At 40.0% G+C, this 21,580-nt stretch overlaps 1 protein-coding gene across 6 annotated transcripts in view; it reads left to right on the top strand.

Moving 5' to 3' along the window:
* RORA (RAR related orphan receptor A) overlaps positions 1–21,580 on the top strand; it is a 741,859-nt gene that overhangs the window by 545,238 nt on the left and 175,041 nt on the right. For all 6 annotated transcript variants that reach the window (XM_055088014.1, XM_055088011.1, XM_055088012.1 and 3 more), the window contains one exon: positions 6,704–6,733. In XM_055088014.1, coding sequence (XP_054943989.1) covers positions 6,704–6,733 — 30 coding nt within the window. The remainder of the gene's footprint in view (positions 1–6,703; positions 6,734–21,580) is intronic.

Genomic DNA, 21,580 nt, shown 5'->3' with positions numbered 1-21,580 from the left:
TATATATTTATATATATATGATGGGCTGGGTAAGATTATGAGTCTCACAACTTTATCAAAAGGTACCATTTTTCTCTAGCCCAGATAATTTAAAAATATCATCCAAAAGAAGTGTATCTTTTACTTATACAACGTTTTGTGGATACTGCCTTCTTTCTTCTTGGGTTTTTAAAAGCAAAAAAGTTTCAGGGGGTTGCCCTTGATTTTGAGCTACATTAGATTTTTTTCACACTGAGAAGTAGATCTGGCAGCCTGTTGCTTAGAGGAAGTTTGGTTTGTTAGCTTGAAAGCACGGCAAGGAGTCATTGATCAAGGCTCTAGAAGGGAAATCAAGAAAGCGTGTAGTTCAGCTATCTCATTCTACAGATGAGAAAACTAAGGCCCAGAGAAGTTAAGTGACTTTTCCAAAACATCCAGCAAGGTCCCTTTTGGTTCACGGTTTGTGAGTGCTTTGCATTTATGAACTTTTTTTTCTTTTTTTTGCTGTACGCGGGCCTCTCACTGCTGTGGCCTCTCCCGTTGCGGAGCACAGGCTCTGGACGCGCAGGCTCAGCGGCTATGGCTCACGGGCCCAGCCGCTCCGCGGCATGTGGGATCTTTCCGGACCGGGGCATGAACCCATGTCCCCTGCATCGGCAGGCGGACTCTCAACCACTGCGCCACCAGGGAAGCCCTGGGGAAGGATCTTGATGTCACTTCCCAGGCATTAGGAAGTATATCAAAACCTTCACAACATCTGGACTTGGTTTGACACCCTTTGGTGGTGGTGATCCAAGTCCTTTGCCCACTTAGCTTACCTGCCCATGAGCAAGTATCTTCCCTTGATTTTAGAGAGTAGAGTCCAGGGGAGTTTGGGGTCTAGAACAGAGTACACTTACTTTTAGAAACTCGGTTCTCTGTCTTATGCTCTCCTCCATCAGATATGAATTTTGAAGTCAGAGCCCTTGGTCTGAAAATCAGAATCCCAGGTTATGAGTCAGTGTGAAACCCAGGAAATCATGAGTAGCCATGGCATAGCTTTCAGTAGAACATTCTAATTCACCTTTGTTAAAGTAAGACGGTGTGCGTTGCCCACCTTTTGTGAAAGTTAAAAATTAACATTTATATCACACTTCCCACTTTGTAAAGGTCTTTACACATCCTTATTTTGTTTGGATTTTCACAACAGCCTTTTGAGTATTATTATGATTATATACAATTGTAGAGACCTGGAAATTCAGGCCCAGAGAAGTGAAGTAAGTTGCCCAAGGCCTCTCAGCCTTGGGTAGGAAAGTGGATGGACTAAGAATGTAAGTTCAGGTCAACTTGACTCCAAATCCAGTTATGTTAAAAACTGCCTTCAAAAAGTTTATTCTTTTCCACTTCTGGGTAGAATTAGACCTATTTGCCTCCTAAACACTCATCATAATTTATCTTTAGAAAACCCAGCTCTCCTGGAATGGTTGATTCAGGGTCACTGCTAGTAGCATTAGGTTTGGATAAGTCTTACCCCTTCCACTTGAGGACAAAGATGGGCAACGTAGACTGCTGTGATTTCAGAAAGGATGAGCTCTGTGGGGAGAAAGACAGGAATCGTGCAACCTCTGGGGAAATGAGAAGAAAGAGAAACAGAAAACCCAGCCGCCCCATTTAAGGAGGAGGGGGATGAAGAAACGGCTGCTGGTTGCAAACCAGGGCACACAGACCTCTCAAGTATTTCTTTCACCCAAGCCCTGGTGGGGATTCCTGGCTTAGCTAAGGCTGGGGGACAGGACCCTGTCGATTTAAATTAGTTATAGAGCTGACTGCTGAGTGATATGCTTTGGGGAGTAAATCTTTTTTGTGTGTTTTTTTTTTTTTTTACTCTTATTAGATGCACTATCTATACCAGGGTTTTTCTGGTTTTTATTGAAGTATAGTTGGTGTATAATATTATGTAAGTTACAGGTGTATAATATAGTGATTGACAATTTTTAAAGGTTATACTCCATTTGTAATTATTATAAAATATTGACTATATTCCCCGTGTTGTATAATGTATCCTCATAGCTTATTTACACGTGATAGTTTGTACCTCTTAATCCCCTCCCCCATCTCGCCCCTCCCCTCCACTGGTAGCCACCAGTTTGTTCTCTATATCTGTGATTCTGTTTCTTTTTTGTTATATTCACTAGTTTTGTTGTATTTTTTAGATTCCACATATAAGTGATATCATAGAGTATTTGTCTTTCTTTGTCTGACGTATTCCACTGAGCATAATACCCTCCAAGTCCATCCAGGTTGCTGCAAACTGCAAAATTTCATTCTTTTTTATGGCTGAGTAATAGTCCATTATATGTGTGTGTGTGTGTGTGTGTGTGTGTGTGTGTACCACATCTTTATACATTCATCTGTTGGTGGAAACTTAGGTTTCTTCCTTATCTTGGCAATTGTAAATAATGCTGCTATGAACATTGAGGTGCATGTATCTTTTTGTTTTTTATTCAGATATATTCCCAGGAGTGGAATTTCTGGGTCATTTGGTAGTTCTGTTTTTAGTTTTTTGAGAAACCTCCTGCTGTTTTCCCCAGGGGCTGCACCAATCTACGTTCCCACCAACAGTGTTCAAGGGCTCCCTTTCCTCTGTATCCTCACCAACAATTGTTATTTGTGTTCTTTTTGATGATAGCCATTCTGACCAGTGTGAGGTGATATCTCATAGTGGTTTTGATATGCATTTCCCTGATGATTAGTGATGTTGAGCATCTTTTCATGTGCCTGTTGGCCACTTGCATGTCCTCTTTGAAGAAATGCCTATACAGGTCTTCTGCCCATTTTTTAATTGAGTTGTTTACTTTTTTTTTTTTTTTTCGGTACGCGGGCCTCTCACTGTTGTGGCCTCTCCCGTTGCGGAGCACAGGCTCCGGACGCGCAGGCTCAGCGGCCATGGCTCACGGGCCCAGCCGCTCCGCGGCATGTGGGATCTTCCCGGACCGGGGCACGAACCCGTGTCCCCTGCATCGGCAGCCGGACTCTCAACCACTGCGCCACCAGGGAAGCCCGAGTTGTTTACTTTTTTGATGTTGAGTTGTATGAGCTGTTTATTTATATTGGATATTAACCCCTTATCAGTCATATCATTTGCAGATGTTTTTTACCATTCAGTAGTTTGTCTTTTCATTTTGTTGAAGGTTTCCTTTGCTGTGCAAAAGCTTTTAAGTTTAATTAGGTCCCATTTGTTTATTTTTGCTTTTATTTCCTTTGCTTTAGGAGACAGAGCCAAAAGAAATATTGCTACAATTTATGTCAAAGAATGTCCTGCTTATGTTTTCCTCTAGAAGTTTTATGGTTTCCAGTCTTACATTTAGGCCTTTAATCCATTTTGAGTTTACTTTAGTATATGGTGTTAGAGAATGTTCTATTTCATTCTTTTATATGTAGCTATCCAGCTTTCCCAGCATTACTTACTGAAGAGGCTATCTTTTCTCCACTGTATATTCTTACCTCCTTTGTCGTAGAAGAATTGACCATAAGTGCATGGGTTTATTTCTGGGCTCTCTCTTCTGTTCCATTGATCTATGTATCAGTTTATGTGCCAGTACCATAATGTTTTGATTACTGTAGCTTTGTAGTATATTCTGAAGTCAGGGTGCGTGGTTCCTCCAGTTCCATTATTCTTTCCCAAGATTGTTTTGGCTATTTAGGGTCTTTTGTGTTTCCATATAAATTTTAAAATTATTTGTTCTAGTTCTGTGAAAAATGCCATTGGTATATTGATAGGGAATGCATTGAATCTGTAGATTGCCTTGGGTAGTATGATCATTTTAACAATATTAATTCTTCCAATCCAAGAACACCATGTATCTTTCTCTTTGTGTCATCTTTAATTTCTTTCATCAGCGACTTATAGTTTTTGAGTACAGTTCTTTTACCTCCTTAGGTAGCTTTAAATACATACCATGGACTCACTTCCCATCAGATATTAACTTTCTACAGAAAACTTTTTATTGTGATGATTAAATTGTCCTTAGTTGACCCATCTGTGAAATGAGAAGGACATTTTCTTTTTTTTTTTTTTGCTGCTTTTTTTTTTTTTTTTTTTTCACTTCTGTGGAGTCAGTTAATATGAAGAACTGGAGCTTCTATAGAGAAAGGAGAGACACAAGACATTAGTGTGAGCACAGTTATTTTTCAGGAGAGGAGAAGGAAGGGAATTCCAATAAATTTTCTGATTGTTTCATTAAATTTGTCTTTTGTGTGTTCACATTGTTTCAGTTCGTTTGCTTTTCCTAGAGAAATAGAATTTTGTTTTCATAATGGCTATTAAGTAAAAACATCGAAAAAAAGAAAATATTATGCACAGTTATGTCTCCATAATTAAGAGTTGTAATGCACTTTAAAAAATATTGCTTTTGTGAGAGGGATGTGTTTTTTAAGCCTTTCTCCATAAAAGTGTATCTATTAATTTATCGGTATGTTTTTCCTTGCATGTGATAGATATAATTTACATTTTATTTGTATAGGTTAGGGTTGCCAGATAAAATACAGGATGCTCAGTTACATTTGAATTTCAGATAAACAACAAATTGCTAGTGTCTGAAATTTAAGTGTAACTGGGGATCCTGTATTGTTTCTGCTAAATCTGGCAACTCTTGTGTAGGTATATCTCCCAATTACTTGTACTGATCGCTAATTGGCAGTTAAACGAAACTGAGGGGCCGAGTTTGTGCTGTTACAGAAGTCATGCTGTCTCCTGGAGACAGAAATGAGAAGTTTTAGCTCCGTGCTGCTGTGATCTCAAGGATCAGGCAGCTTTCCTGGAAAGATTTTCAAAATCTATTATCATTATAATCGTCATGAAAATATTTGATGAGAACACTGCATCACACTGTATAATAAATTTAAGTAGAAAAGTCAAAGCAGTGGTATTTTCATCAGGCCTTTGGATGTCAGGAGAAAATAGCTCCACACTCAGCGAATATAGATAGGTCTGTTTGGGGCTGTGTTAAATCCAATTGTGTGAAGGTTCTGAATAATCAGGAGTGACAGCATAAGCACTTTCTCTTCAAAGTGATTTTACCGAAAGCATCATTTCCTAAGGAAAGTACACATATAGCTCTCATAATGCTGAAAGAGCACTAAAGTATCCATTTATTGGTGCTGGTGTCATGAGCTGGAGTTGCAAGTGGTATTCAGATTTTCAACTTGATTCACTGCTGCTGTTGGGGGCAGTTCCCTTCCCATGAAAAAGCTTATTTCAGAAACTCCTCAAACCCTTTGGTTAGTTCCCGTGTGAGAGAGCCTTCAAGACTCTGCAGAAGCTTCTAACTTCACTGTGCGAAGCCAAGTCAAACACGATGAAAAACAATAGTTCTGTTTTTCTCCGTAGAAAGGGCGGGGGGAAAGAATTTGAGTTGGGCTATGTAATTTCAGCTTCCCTAAATAAGTCCTGTGGAAATTTGTGGGGGAACAAGTGTGTGATTTTGGTGTTGGTGCACAATTTTGGCACTAGCTTTTTTTTTTTATGTCTACCATGGATTTTTTTTTTAACATCTTTATTGGAGTATAATTGCTTTACGATGGTGTTAGTTTCTGCTTTATAACAAAGTGAATCAGATATACATATGTCCCCATATCTCTTCCCTCTTGCGTCTCCCTCCCTCCCACCCTCCCTATCCCACCCCTCTAGGTGGTCACAAAGCACCGAGCTGTTCTCCCTGTGCTATACCATGGATTTTCATAATGGATTTCTTCCCTGTCTGATACATTCCAGAGCTAAGTAATAGGTCTGATCTGAGTGCCAAATTTTTCAACAGTGTTACTTTCCAGAGGAGGGTTAAATAGTTCTCTTAATAACTTGAAAGAAAAAAAGACATGCAAGGTTTACCACACTTCTTAGTCACAGGCTAGATGTTTTCAAGAGCTTTATGACTTTGAGCCTATTTGGTCTCAAGAATATCCCCCAAGAAGAATGAAGCATAGAGAATTCAAAATGGAGCGCTTCTGAAGTGGCGATAGCACTGTTTGCATTGAAGTGTGCGTTCACGTTATCTTTCTGCGGGCTTATGTGCAGAATCTTGCCCAGTTCCATTCTTCACCTGCTCTCTATAAAGCATCTTAGAAGTATCAAGGGTGCTGACTCATTAACGCCTTATGTTTTCATATAGTTTTTGTTCATTGTGCTGCCATTTGCCAAGAAGTAGCTGTCATTCCCCTTCTGACTTTAACAAGTATAGACAGAGAGGTACAGTTTGTGGATGTATTTTCCCCCACCATTAAAAGTGATGCTTCCTGTGAGCACAAAGAATCATTTTCATTAAAAAGTAAACACAAAATCAAGGGCCAGAGCAAATTAATTGCTCTGTGGCTCAGTTCACTCTTGTCTGAGTAAGTTGGCTTCACTCTCTTGTGCCTTAAATCTTCCCCACTCTGCCTATAAACATGATCGTCTCCCCTATTTAAAATCAAAAATAAGTCTTCTCTCACTCTGTTTAATTACTGTCCGTGCTGCTACTTTTTACCACAGAACCTCTTAAGCCAGTAGGCAATGCTTGCTGGGCCCATCGTTAATGGTTTCGTTACACTGGGGTAGATCCAGCGATGCTGTATGTGAGATGAAGATAAATCTTGCCTCTCCATCCCCATCTGAACAAAATGCATTTCTGAGTACACTGGAGATGGTGTACATTCTAAGAAGTACACACAGGCTCCTTTCTTACCTTTGTCATTGTTTCTTCTCTTCTAGGTATCTCAGTAACAAAGAAGACACATACATGTAAGTAATGCATTTTTTTTTTTTGTCCAAAGTTTTCTGAAGAGTTGGAATTCGCATATGTCTGGCTGCTGTGGCCTTTCAAGTATAAACTAATGTTTCAGCTGTGATCCATGGTCAACAGAGGTCATACTTCTCTACCTGTAGTGGTCGGAAGTGGTACATCTCCACCTGTTTGTACTGAGTGTGTGTTAAAGAGAGTCTAGACATAGTGTGATAAATTCTAGCGATGCAAGCCACTCATCTTTAGAAAAACCATAAAATCTAGCCAGGAGGATCAATTAATTACTTACTGATCACCCTTACTCTGGATCCTTCTTAGACGAGTTGGTATGTTTCTAGGAAACATCACCTTGATTTCTTTTAAACGTTGGTCTCCTTTTCCTCACCACTAGTTCACGATTTAGGCCGTTTTGTACTTGTGTCTGTGGAGCAGAGATACTGACCGGGAATCTAGGCGCTGCCGCTCGTGTGGCCTTTGGGGGCCCTGGTAAATGGCATGGGTAGTTTGATGTGGAAATGTGCGCTGGATTTATCCTCTGTATTCATTCCCACCTCTCAGGTTCAACTGCTTTCATCAATTGCCTTCATTTGAACTCCACCATAAGTTTACAAACTCACGTCAATGTAAAGTGTTGTGATCTGCATTCTGAGCAATGATGTTTGACTGTGCCTTGATCCTCAGGATGAAACCAATACGTCATTGATGGCAGGCAGTCAACTTTCACTGTACTTGACCAGCATATTATTTAGACTTTCAATTAAGAGTGTCATTAGAATTTGATAACTATTTCAGACCACAGATATGTGCTACCTACGAGATGTGTTTGGGCATCCTTCTAAGGCAAGCAATGGAGATATTTACGGCACAATTTAGGGCCGACAAAGACGTGTCCCCCAATTTTTCCTATTTATGCTTTGAAAATTTTTGATTTCATGTGAACAATTTGGAGGGAAAAAAAAAATCTGTGTACCATCAAAGTAGTTTATCTTGTGCCTCAGTTGATTCTTGAAATCTGCTCTTGGGTTTGTCTGTCTGTCTATCTGTATTTGTAGAAAACAAACATAAAAAGCAAAAAAAAGACAAAAAACAAACAAAGAAAAACCAAAAGCAACCCCACCCAATTTGATGGTTGCCTGACTTTTAGGGCCCAGTCCTGCTGTCTCTCCACGTGGCTCTCCTGTGGGCTTCAGTGGAATGTTTGAGGAAAGAGGCAAAGCTCAGGCCCGTAATGGACACATGCTCAGGACAGCACGTCATCTCTCAACACACGGTTCCAGTTGGCTGTCCCTCCACCAGGGTAATCTGTGGCCCTTTAGCTTTTTGGGGGTTGTTTTGTTGTCGTCGTTGTTGTTGTTCTTGCTGTTGTCGGTGCATAATTGAGCTCATGATGACTGAGAGATTGACAGTGCAGGAGACTGAAGTCCTCTGTATATCCGCAGGGCAGGCATGGTACAGAGCGCTTCCTTGCACAGCCTTGCCCATGAGCTCGTCCCTGGCCTGGTGGGACCCACTCTAGAGGTGGTAAGTAATTCAGTCTTTCTGCTAGCTCAGTCCTGGGCCTCTCCTGAACAGGGGCGGATGATTGTGCCTACGGTTTATGGCGGTTTGGGGTATGGACTCCTGGCCACCTGGCAACATACAGAAAGCCGCTGACTGTTTGCATTATGACTTGGCTCCTGGATAAGTGGACAAAACCCACTAGTTCAACTCCACTGGATACAAAGAATACCCCTCAACGAATAGGACAGAGACTATAGATGTTACTTAATATATAGACCATCCATCCATAAGGACCTTTAAGGAATTGTCATCCCTAAGGATAATTTCATTGGCCTCTTGCAGAAATAATACCCCGTGGTTGGATTTAAATTCATGGAAGGAGGATGTGGGTGACAGCATGAGTGTGGTAGCTAGTGAAAAAAAGCAGCCCTCCAGTAACAGGCAATAGAACAGGTTGGTCTTTCCGCAGAGGCTTAATGAACTCTCTCAGCTATACCTGCTTTAAAACAAAATCAAGATACAGCCAGAGTGGTTAGATTTTGAGTGCCTTTCCAACTGTGAAAATCAGCAGGGAAATTCTTAGGGATTAAGCATAATGTAAATGTAGAAAGATTTAAAGCTTCCTTTATGTAGTTCAAATATTAAATTGATAGAAAGATTTAGATCAGAAGTCATCTTGGTTTTTTTGGCTGATGTTTACTTTCATGATATGGGGGAGAGGGCCCAAAATAAAATGGCCCAATGACAAGTTGGGGAGAAAGCTCCTGAAAAGACAGTTGACACAAAGCTTTGCCCGTGCCAAGGAGAAATTGAATTGTCCCAGTTGCATGTTAGTCTTCTATGCCACGTAAACATGGAGATTGTTTTTGTCACTCAACTCAGCAGACAGCCCATCATATTTCTGATCTTAGCATCTCTATAGGCCCCACAACTGGTGAGGAGGAAGAAAACCAATCAGTTCTTTCTCTAATAACTATCACCCAAATGACTTCTTCTTTAGCATCTGTCGGATTTTTCTTGAAAACTGAACTGTCCTAATTTGCTGATAAGTTTTCTTAAGATGTTAAATTTCAGCTCCTCTTAAATCATCTTGACATCTGCTCTTTAAAAAGTTTCACTATCAGGGAAGTGTGCGAATTCATTTTTGGGCCGTCTCAAGACTTCCTATTTTAGCCAGGGTTCAGGAAACCTTGGTCAAGGCTTGACTACATAATCATCAACAGCTGAAGTCAGCTCACATTAGCAGTTTCAATCTGGGTTTCCTAACTGCCGGCACAGAGAGATTGTTTCACTTACAAATGAACATGTACAGTTGCAGAATATATTATCAGACCCAAGTGTCAGCTCACAGGTACACCAGTCAGAGGCGCAAGAACTACAAAATGAACCTGAATAGTTGTGACACTTGATAATATTTTAGGCCACCTTGTTATCTGGAAAGTATAGGTATTGCTTCTTTAAAAAAATGCTTTGGGTGAGTTAAGCAAGAAATTCCCAGGAAAGGAAATCTGATTGTTAGCTTCAGAGAAATCCACAAGCATGGTCTTTGGAGAACACGGATTCTCCTGAGTTCCTGGGATAGGACCGTCAGTGTTTGTCATTAACTTCCCTTGGCAGGTGGGGGAAGGCAAAGCTTGGGGCTTCTTGTACGAAGTCATCATGACCAGTTGGTCAAGGAATTCTTACATTTGTGATGTTCTTCAGTTGTTGACAGGAAATATTGCTGCTGGGTTTTGCTGTGTGAACATAAAAGAGAGTTTTTACTTGTGGGATAGGGATATACTCGAGAAATTTTACACCGTGGTGTAGAATTTTAATTTAATTTTTCTGGTTGATTATATAGCACCTGTATTTGATTGGACACTTTCAAGACTGCTTTTGCTTTGTGATTCACAAGTTTGTTCTGGTCTCATTCCTGCCGTAATAGTACTATGTGCATAAGTATCTTTCTCTTGGAATCAACTGTTGTCTTGGTTTTTATTAGTTGCCACATTTTATTATTTGCCAAATCTGTTCGTTTCCTCCTGACTTCTTCATCTAATTCTGCATGGGTAGTTCTGCATTCACTAAAACGTTAGAAGATGACATATATGGAGATGAAAAAGTGAAAAATACAACAGGTAGTAATCTTAGCTATTTCCAGCTACTGGGAAGTTTGGCATCATAGCTCATCACCTTAGGGAATCTATCAGCCGGCCACCAGAGCGCAGACCCGAAAGATACCTGGTCGGCCCCTCGATTGCTTCCAGAGTCAACAGACCATTGTCACTTCCTCCTGTTCTCATTCTTGTTTGTACTTCTTATTCTTTTTTTTAGTGTTTGTTTTTTATTGAATATGGTTGATTTACAATGTCATGTTAGTTTCAGGTGTACAGCACAGTGATTCAGATATAGATAGATAGATATAGATATCTATATCTATCTATCTATATATATCTTTTTCAGATTCTTATCCCTTATAGGTTATTATAAAATATCGAGTATAGTTTCCTGTGCTCTAAAGTAGGTTCTTGTTGGTTATCTCTTTTATATGTAGTAGTGTGTGTATGTTAATCCCAACCACCTAACTTGTAATCCTAAATTATATTCCTTATTCTTCCTGTTTAAGGCTCTTCTGCTTGCTTTCTTCCACACTCGGGAACTTCCAAACATGTAAAAATTACAAGTTACTCTGTAAGCAATTAGGAAAATATGTCAGTTTAATCCAACTGAATGTCAGTTTTCCCTAGTAAATAACAAAATCAAATATGCTTCTGAAGCTTCTGGAATTTTTAATTTTAACCCAAATAACCATTAAAAGTGAATTTAGTACATTTGCAAATGTTTGGTTGCAGCAGGCTCATACCTAAGATGTAAAATTAAAGCACTGTATTATTTATAAATAGATTTTAGTTCTCTAGAGTAAAAATATTTTAGTACAAATCAGAATATTTCTTTGAGAACTAATCCTTTGTATTTTTAAAGAAAAAAAAGTATTTAGGTTTTCCCTGGTGGCGCAGTGGTTGAGAGTCCGCCTGCCGATGCAGGGGTCGTGGGTTCGTGCCCCGGTCCGGGAGGATCCCGCATGCCGCGGAGCGGCTGGGCCCGTGAGCCATGGCCGCTGAGCCTGCGCGTCCGGAGCCTGTGCTCCGCAACGGGAGAGGCCACAACAGTGAGAGGCCCTCGTAGCGCAAAAAAAAAAAAAAAAAAAAAAAAAGTATTTATTGCAATCTTTTAAAGTGGACTAGGTTAATGTATTCACTTCTTACCCCTAGAGGCCTGGCTTTAAGTTTGACTTAGAGAAAATGAGTTTTGAGACCTCGACCACCTCTCCTTGGGTATTTGCTGATATCACAAAACCAACCCAACAGTTCGTCACAGTTGTTGCCATTTACTCAGGAGGCCCAAGAAGTACAGTCGCCTTATTTTCTCGTGTTCTTTTCCTTTCCTTGAGGCTATTCCTTTTGGTTGCAGACTCTTAGCAACCCCAAACTTGGGGCTCACCCACATTATTTTCACAGTCCAGGAAAACTCAAGAACCATTTTTGGCAAAGCTAATGGAAGGTGCTTTGGTTATATAGTTAGTAGGTTGCTGTGGCAACCCATGTGACTCATGGTGTGACTCACGGCAATTATAATTTCAGTTGCTGGCTGGATGTTTCATTAGGACAGACCTGAGAAATAGCCACACTCAAGTTCTTTCAGGAGGCTTTCATCCAGCTCCTGTCCACCCATTGACAAACAGTCACAAACTAGTGCTCACAAAGTTGCCAGAAGATTCATTTCTTAGCTTGCAGACACTGAGCTTGCTGCCGATGGCACATGACCAAAATACAAGTGCTGGCCTCTTCTAGAGCTAATCAGTGGACAATTGTTTATTGAGGACCTACTATGTACTGACAGATTCTTTGCCCTCAAGGAGCTTACAGACTAGGTTCAAGGTTGGGACTGCGGGAAAGTGGGGACACATAGTCACAGAAAATAATCTGAAAATACAAATGCTAAGTGTACCCTTTTCAGAAGATTTGGCTCATAAACTGGAAAGCAGACTAAGCCGGAAATATGGGAGAGGAGAGAAGAATTAGAGAGACCTCCAGGGTTCTGACACTGTGATCCAAGTATACAAGAGCAATGAAGGGAAAGGTAAATATTTCACTCTAGGTGCTGAAAAGTACCTTTGCTCCTCCTCTCCCCCTATTCTCACCCAGAGGAACACCTGTGTCATTCCTTCAAGATCAGTCAGTCCAAGGAAGTAAAAATGCCCTGTGCTGTCTGGAGACGTTTGCCTTGTTTAGACTTGGCCTGTATGTCTAGAGCCAAGCCTCTGAACTTAACAGGATTTCTCTGTCTCATCATATTAGGTTATAAATGGATAGCACTTGGCCCTGCCAAGTCAGTTCTTCCAAGGTAGAAGATTTGCATAGTCTTAAAATCCACAGCTCATGGTGGGGATCTGTGAATTCCATTTACAAATCTGAATATTTACAGGCTTGGAGTGAGTTTGCTCTGATTCATAAGGTTTTTGAATAGGATTTGTGATGTGCATACTCTACTGATGTAACAGCACAGGTATATACTTTACAAGTATATACATATATATACATAGATATTGGTGTTTTAGAGGCAACTGAGGCTACAGTAGGGTCAGAATAGTCATCTGGATCCCAGCAGATTGTTGAGCAGATTCATATTCACATCCACAGAGAGCCATCTGCAATTTTCCTAATTGTTTGAAAGGCCCTTCCTTGTCAATAGTAGTAGAAAAGTTGGAGGTGGGGGAGGGATAAATTGGAAGATTGGGATTGACATGTACACACTACTATATATAAAATAGATCACTAATAAGGACCTACTGTATAGCACAGGGAAGTCTACTCAATACTCTGTAATAGTCTATATGGGAAAATAACCCAAAAAAGAGTGGATATATGTATATGTATAACTGATTCACTTTGCTGTATACCTGAAATTAACACAGCATTGTAAATCAACTGTACCCCAATAAAAATTATAAAAAATTAATTGATTAAAAATCTGAATGTGTTTCCATCAGAGCATCCAGTTGGTTCAAGTTTGCTGTTCATATACCTCAGATCTGTGAATTGAATTTGGACAAAAAGTATTTGTGTTCTCATTTCAGAACATAGGTTCAAAAGGGTGTATTGAGATGGGGAATGGCTCTTTAAAATCCACCATCACCGCTAGAAAATAAAAATGCCTAGCCTACCAAGTACTGGTGTCTACTTGATGGATTTATTGTATATTTAATGAAACTCTTGTACATGATTGAGTTGATCTTTAAAGAAAGGCCGATGTCTTTTCAGGATTTTGTGTTACTTCGAGTTCAATAATAACAATAATAATAATAATAATAGTGTAATAATAATCAAAGTGGCGATAGGAAAGGTCCAGGTACGAGTAGGTGCTGTAGCAGCAGCAAGAGCAGGAGCTACCACCTAATGCACAGTTCTCATATTCCAGGCATTATGTTGAGCGCTTTACATGCATTATCTCATTTAATCTTCTCTTCAGCCCCATGAGCTTTGTCCTACTTGTACCCCCAGTTTAGATGAGAAAACTCATCTGAGGGGGTCAGTAACTTAACTTAGAGAAGAGAGAAAACTTGCAAACTCATCCAGCTGGAAGTGGGCAGAGCCAGGACTCAGAGTAGATTGACTCCTTGCATGCACACGAGTACCACACTGTTATCTCCAATACCAGCATTAGGTAATCGTTGTGGAGCACTTACTAAGTGCTAGATGCTTCTCTAAGCACTTTGTACGTGTTCATTTATTTCATCTTTACCACAATCTTGTGAGGGAGATGTTGCTACCATCCCCATTCTACAGGTGAAAACTGAGGCCCAGGGTTCTACAGCTAGCTGGTGTGTGGTTGAGCCAGGGTTTAAAGCCAACTCACAGAGCCTACGATAAAGAACTTCATTCCTTAGAGTGGTCCTTCCACTTGAAAATATAAGAAGAAAGCCAAGCGAGCAGTCATTCCTACAATTCACTCAGGTTATCTTTTACCTTAGATTAGAACTATTTTACCTATAAAGGCGTCTAAGCTTGGTGAACCAACTGATTATGGGAAGGAGGTATGCTATTCCCACTATATGAAAAAGTTCATTTAAATCAGTTGGCCTAAAATGACCATTACTTATCTTTTTGACAACCTAACCTCATTCATCAAAGAACTGACATCCATTTACCATCACTATTCATTCACCTCAACTGATTCCATAATAAAACAAGAGTTCAAAATGGTTATTTTTGCTTCTAAGATAGTTATGCCCCCCACACTAGTAGTAACATGTATTTCTTACAGCATGAACTTGTTTTCCACTGCAACAAAGCCGTTAACAGACATTAATGACATTTATAAGAAAATTGTCCATTAGCATTCTTTTGTCAGATCAACTTGATAATCCATGTGTAACTTTCACTGCCACTAAGAGGTAGTATGATTCAGGATACTGTGGTTTCCCTGAAACCTAACCAAAAACAAACAAACACAACCATGAAAGCTACAAGTTCCTTAGGGAACTGAAATATATATCAAAAGGATGCATAAGAGAATTAAGCATCTAGGTTTCAAGTATGCTTGAGAGTACCTGAATTTAGGATTGGATTTACAGTTACACCAGCTTCTCTGTTTATTGAGATCTGCGTCCAAAGAACTGAAAACTGAGGAGAAGCAGAGATGTCAACGTGTTTGAAATATGAAGAAAGTTATTGGTCTACGTTAACTTGCTTTATGAATTATACAAAAAATTTTACACTAGGTCTATCAGCTACACTTCCAGGAAGTTGGTGTATCTGTAGTCACATGGTCCTTTTGATTATAATTGATGTCCATATCTGTGCAAACGGTGACTTTTTCATTTCCACGCATTCAGTTACCCTTTTTCCTGTGACTGCCCGAGATTCCTCACAGTGAAATGTTCTCCACCCACTTCACCTCCACCTCTGGGTAAACATTTTTTCTTATGTAGGAGTGATAGCTCTTTACATTGTTCGACTTTGTTGAACTCTTAGGCATGGACTTTAGCTCCTAATGTCTTAAATAGTTAACAGCTGAGCATAATGATTAGAGGGCATGTTGAAGAGAAGAGCAAAAAATGCAAGAATGTGCAAGATTCAGGTTTGGATTTAGTGAAAGAGACTTAATCCATACATCTTTTATTATAATTTTTTTGTTTTAGAGGAGAGAAGGAGCGGACTATATGGTGGATGATCCAGATACCTGTTATAGTGGAATCTAAGGAAGGAAGGCTGGAAAGCAGACCACAGCCAATCCCTGTACAAAGGACAGGCAGCTGGGAGTCAGACAGATTTTATTAGCTTAATATTTCTAACCCCTTCTCTGTGTCTGGCAGTGTGTTAGGCACAGTGTAAAACAGAAAGTTTAACTCAATCCTCAGACTCCAGTAGTTTACATCTGAGGAGAAAGGATAGACCCACTTGAGGAACTTTTAGTAATGAAAGAACTGCAGGAGACTGCAGGCCTGTGATTCAGTTGGATTGTCTGTCTGCGTGGAGAACACGGGTGGGGAGCTGAGCTGGATCTGGAAGGGTAACGAGGCTTAGGTGTGATCAGGTAGATTGATGGAGGACTGGGGGGGGAGGGGCGTTGGATACACCTGTCTGACTACAGTAGAGTATTAATAAGAAAAAAAGAGGACGTGGACAACAGAGATAAGGTTTTGGCTTTATCTCATAACCAGCGGGGAGCCACAGAATGGGTGTGAAAAAATACAGTGATCTGTAAACAGTGTTTTTATTGCTGTCATTTAGTGAGCCTCATAGGAAGCACATGTTCCATACTTCATTCCCTTCTCTGAACTCAGACAAAATTCTTATCCTCAGATCGAGGTTCTTTTCTGGTCTTTCCTCTGATCACCTGTGTAGAAAGTGCTTCTTGAGCAGGTAAGATCCAGTCCGAAAAGAGAAGGCTGTTCTAATTATTAAAGCGAAAGCGTTTCATTTTTTTTCCTCCATCTTCCCACTTGGAAGGTCTAATTGTAAAGACCAGTGCTTTTTGCCATTTCATTAAAATCAGAGGAATGAAACAAGCAGTGAAACTTGACAACTACACGTGCACTTTGAATTGCGTGGCTAATGGTTCTTTTTGCTTTTTTTCCTTCGTGCTGCTAATTGGCTGGAGGCGACTGTAATATACCGGGACTCAGCCACACCTAGCTTTCCAAAAATTTGAACCCCGCATGCCCAATCTTGCTCCCTCCTTACATAAAGTAAACTGCGTTATTATTTTTTCATAAGCACAAAGAACTATTTCCCTTACATAGCTGGACAGTACAGTTAGAAGATAATGATACTCCCTTTTCTCTTTGTTGGTCTTTCTTCATTTTCCAAGAATGAGTTTCTATTGTTGCCCTTAAAGAACACCAAGGTTCAGATGAGGCTTTCTGTTGGCTGCATATTCAGAAAAGTCTTCCGTATGTAATGAACCGAATCACGTTAATTTATCTGTCTCTCTCCACCATGTCTTTTTGTGTTGACAAAACTGAATGTTCACTTTCCCTCACCAAGTTGGGGTGTCAGGATAATTGATTGTTACCAGTCTCTGCTGTTCTTAGACAGGATAACACCAGTGCCTCTAGAGAACAGGTGAAAACTAAACTCTGTCCCCTGAGGCCAATGAAATAGCTGTTTGGTCCCTTGTGTGAAACTTCCTAATAACTTAACTGGGCAGCCTCTGGGTCCCTGGAGGCTTTCTCCACCAGAGTATTCCCTTTCTTTGTTAAGATTGCTTATTAAAAATGATTTTATAATGAAGTTGCCTCAAATAGCAGCTCTTTTCCTGGTTGTCCTTGAAGCTGTGGTGAAGAATCTTAGAGACAACTGTCTAGGGTTTTCCTCCTTGTTAAAAACTTCTCTCTTACCACTGTTACTCTTGATTTTTAAGGAGACAAAGTCTAACTGACACAAGTCCCTCTCCGGTTGATTATGTCGCTTAAAATCCTGTGCAAGGCATTATTGCTAGTTTAGCTTGTCATTCGGGCTCAGGAATCGAACTGATGTACATGGATTCAGGACATTTAAGTCTGCGGTGGGAACAAGGCTGTCGGGCTTCCCTGGGAAAGCAGCAGCCCAGGAACGCGATTGCTAACTCTGCCCCAACTCCATCAAAACAATGATTTCCAATTATTTTATTTCTTTGGTCCTAGGTGTCTCCTATCTGCAAACTAACCACTTTCCTGCCACACGGGACTGTCGTGAAGGGGAATCAAACAGTAATAAAAAATTAGTGTTGCATTCTTTGCTACCCATGTACTGTATAAATTCAGACTTCTGATAAGTGTGGGCAGTTAGGAGAAAAATCACTTTCTGATTGTTCACATCATCAGCTTGGCTTCCTGGCTTGAAAGAGCTTCGATGTGCTGGTCTATTTAACATGAAGAATGATAAAGCAGTTGTCAGTAAGGCTCACCATTGGAAACGTGTTCTTCAAGACTTGGTCTCCCAGTGGCCAGAGGACTCAGGAAACAACGAACTGTGTAAAGCTGTTAGTGACAGATTCAGCTTGGAATATTTTTCTGACTTTAAGGCTTGTCAGGCAGTAAATCTGCAGCAGAGTACTCAAGATGCAGCTTGGCACTCCTCTTGCTTTGCTGTGTGAATATAGTAGAACTCCAATAATAAGAAGGACTGTTGTGACTCTCTTAGTGGAGAGATCAGTCTTGTCTCATGGTGCTAGGGTTGTGTGCTAAGAACATGCCTTGGCTAAATTCTGTTCTCTGAGACCAGGTATATTAGAAAATACTACCTTTACATTCAGCAGTTCCTACTCCCTCCTCCCCCAGATAAAAAGAAAAGGAAAAGAAAAACTATGGCCTGCTTTGGGATTCCAGTGTCAGCAGGATCTTCTTATTCTACCTTCTTAATGACCTTCTAGGGCTCTCCATTGCCTGAGGAGTCTAAACTACTTAATATGGCAAACAAGGCCCTTCACAACCTGGTCTTAATCTTTCCATTGCTCTTTCCCTGACTTCTATGCCAGCAGTTTTTGCCACCCTGAATGACTAGTTCCTAGAAGACTCTGTGTGTGGGTATGTCTCAGCGCCTTTGGTTCTACTGTATTACCTTGTCTGTCCAGGAATGTCTTTTGCCAACTTCTGCACCCGTGGAAGTCTTGCTGCTCCACCAAAGGCCAACACAAATAGCAACTTCCATGCAAAGCCTTCTCCAACCCTACCTTGTTAAATTAATTGCTGCAGTTCCTTTGCTCCCACAGGACATTGTTAAGGTGACAGTACAGAAAATATACTATAGAATAGTTGTTGTTCTGTAGCTTTGTCCCACTAGATATGCTTGAATTATCTTGGTATATCTTGGACTTAGCAGAGTGATTGGTATCTACTATGTGCTCAATTAATTTCTGTAGACTTGATGTGTGTGTGTGTGTGCGTGTGCATGTGTGTGTGTACATACACAATTTTATGACCACTCTTCTTGCACATTTGAATATGGAGGAAAATAATCATCTTTTCCTTGTTAACAGCTATAAGGAAGAACAGATATTTATTATGTGAAACTATATCATGAGATTTGTACTATATTACTTTGGAAACCAATGCTACAACTCAAAGGGCTTCTTGATGTCTGACAATTTACCGTACGTATTTTGAGTCTCAGTTTTAGGACTGCTTGCTCTTTTTTTTTAAGTTGATCAAATTGCTCTGTTTCATGTTTTAAAATTTTTTTAATTGAGGTAGAGTTGATTTATAGAACTGCTTGCTTTAAAGTTTCTGTTAGCAGTTTATAAGATTTAAATCAGAATCTCATCCAGAAAATTTAAAAATATTTTTATATCATCTAAAGATGAAGAATGTGTGCCCTCTTCGATACCATTTGTTTGCATTATCCATACAAGATTTTATAAACCAGATCATCAAATCTATAGAGTAAAAAGGAAAGAGACATTTTCAGTTACCATTGGCATCTATGTAAATGCAAAGAAGAAAACCACCTACTAGAGAAGAGAATTGGCTGATCTTTCCAAGAATGGAGGGTATATTCTGTCAAGGGAAATATCCTGTATTTGTCTGGTCTCTAGAGGAAAAGGTGATCCTGATATGTTAAAGAATCTGGGAAGTAGATGTTCTGATAATCCAAGATTACTTACTGAATCTTAAAGTAAATCCTGAAAAGAAATGACATTTATTTATTCAAGGTCAGAACATGTGACATTGCTATGTTTGTCTGGTCTGGAATGTAAGTATGTTTCCTTAACTTAGCAGGGACCATTGATTTCAAAACCATTGTCCACTTCATAAGTAGCTGCACACAACCATGGTTTCTGTCTGCTATTCCTTAGAACTCTCTGTCTTTTAAGCTTTATGTGCAGCTTCCTCCCCACTTTTGTTTGTAACTTTTACTTGAGTCAAAACATGAGGAGCGAAATTATCCCCTGCAGAAGCAATTCCTTGAGTGGAAAGCTTGCTTACAAATGAGAGGATGAGATGTGACCCAATAAAAGAATCTATTTTAATTTTAATTTATTTCCTGATGGCCTTTTATGCCTCCTTAGGCGATAACCTAACCAATTCCAACTTAACACTGATTTTTTTTCTTCCAAGGTCAAAAAGCACTTTAGAATGATTATAATCAGAGAATAAAAGTCCTTTGCCTCTAATGTAAAGTCCGTCTCTTCATATGAAATCTAAATCCTAGTTATCTCAGCTTCACAATAATTCTTCTGTCATTATGCATCTATTAACAAGTTCAATGACAATAGGATGAACTTATAAGATCTTTAGGGACTCGGAAGTTGCTTTTTCATAGAAACACCATCTCTGGTAGTCTCTTTCATCCCTTTCCTTTCTCAGATGGGAGTTTTCAATAACGCAGGGAGAGGAGCTATCTTCATTTCGTGCTGCAGTTTCACACAGCAAAGTGCAATCAAGGTAGAAACGGTCCTAAGAGGCAGCTGAACCTATGGTTTTCCAGGTTGGAAAAGGAAAAGCTGTTATGCCATCACACATACATACACACCACCATCCCTCCCCTCCCCCCCCCAAAAAAAAGAGTTCTGACTGATATCTCTAAATCAAAGAACTTTCCATGGCCTGATTTGTGGAAGTTACCTAATCCTGTGTATAATTGGGGTGATTTGAGAGATGGGAAAATGTTCTCATTTTCATTATGGGAGCCACTGGGGGACAGTATCATTTAAAGATTATGTTTTTATTGCCCTAAATCGCTTTACCTGAGATTCTATTGATGTGTTTCTCTTAAGTTAGGTTTCTAATGAATAAAATGACCAAATGGGTCCCATTCTCACAGATTCTCCTAGTGCTTAAGCTACTCTTTAATGGTCAATCTATCCCAGAGTCTCACTTATAGGGAAGAATTCTAAAGGGTTGGGTTAACTTCTAACCCAAGAGAGAAGAGCCAACTTCTAACATTCTGCATATGGCCAAAGCATCCACATACTGTCCATGATTTGTCTGTATTAATACAATAGTAAAACCTCATCATGAAATTTCCTATATGGTATGATCACCATTAAGTGAGCTCACCTAGCAATGCCAAACTTAGGAAACTTCTGGAACCAACCCTCTTGGCATCAAGGCTAGGCTGGGACTACCTCACACTGAAGAAAGTGAAGTTCTACCATATTCTCATCTAAAAATTCATCATTATTCCCAACTTGTCGCTCCATTAAAGTATTCTTAAATAAGTGGATATCTTAGATTGGGTTCCCCAGAAAATAGACGCAGAGACGCTGAGATTTATGTACAGAAAGTTGATTGGGGAGTACACTTAGGAACAACACCTCTAAGGAGTGAAGGAAGCTGGATTGGACAGGAGAAATTGAACTGTCGTACAGTTGCGACCACAGTTTGCCAGATGCCACAGAGAGATCAGAAGCAGGAATACAGCCTTTGAGAGATGTCCCAGATTGAGGCAAAGGGACTGGATATTTTACCCTGCATCAAACCAGCCACTGGATGCCAGCTGCCCCCAGGGAAGGGCCTCATCTTGGGCAAGGCAGCTCCCTTTAGCTAAAGATGAGGCTCAGAAAATGACTCAACTGTGAGCCACTGGCAGTCAACACTTTGGGCCAGAGGGGAAATAAGGGCTTCAATCCCGAAGGGAGGGATCTGGGTGGCACACCATAGCATCACTGCAGGGGAGCCAAAATGGACATTAAATTTAACTTTTGTGAAAAACATGTTTTCTTTATTTAAAATGACACACATTTTATTGCTTAGCTAGGATTTAAACTAATAAAATATATGCTTGGCCTCAGCATTATGGTATACCGGAATTGCAAATGCTAAAGAAAAACAAAGTTTTTTTTCTGTTGAATAAGGTTCTTCGTTAGAATTTCTGGTCCTG

Source organism: Physeter macrocephalus, chromosome 11, assembly GCF_002837175.3.
Source record: "Physeter macrocephalus isolate SW-GA chromosome 11, ASM283717v5, whole genome shotgun sequence".
Classification (NCBI taxonomy): domain Eukaryota; kingdom Metazoa; phylum Chordata; class Mammalia; order Artiodactyla; family Physeteridae; genus Physeter; species Physeter macrocephalus.
Note: the sequence above shows the minus strand (reverse complement) of the source record. Positions and strands in the feature narration are given on the sequence as shown.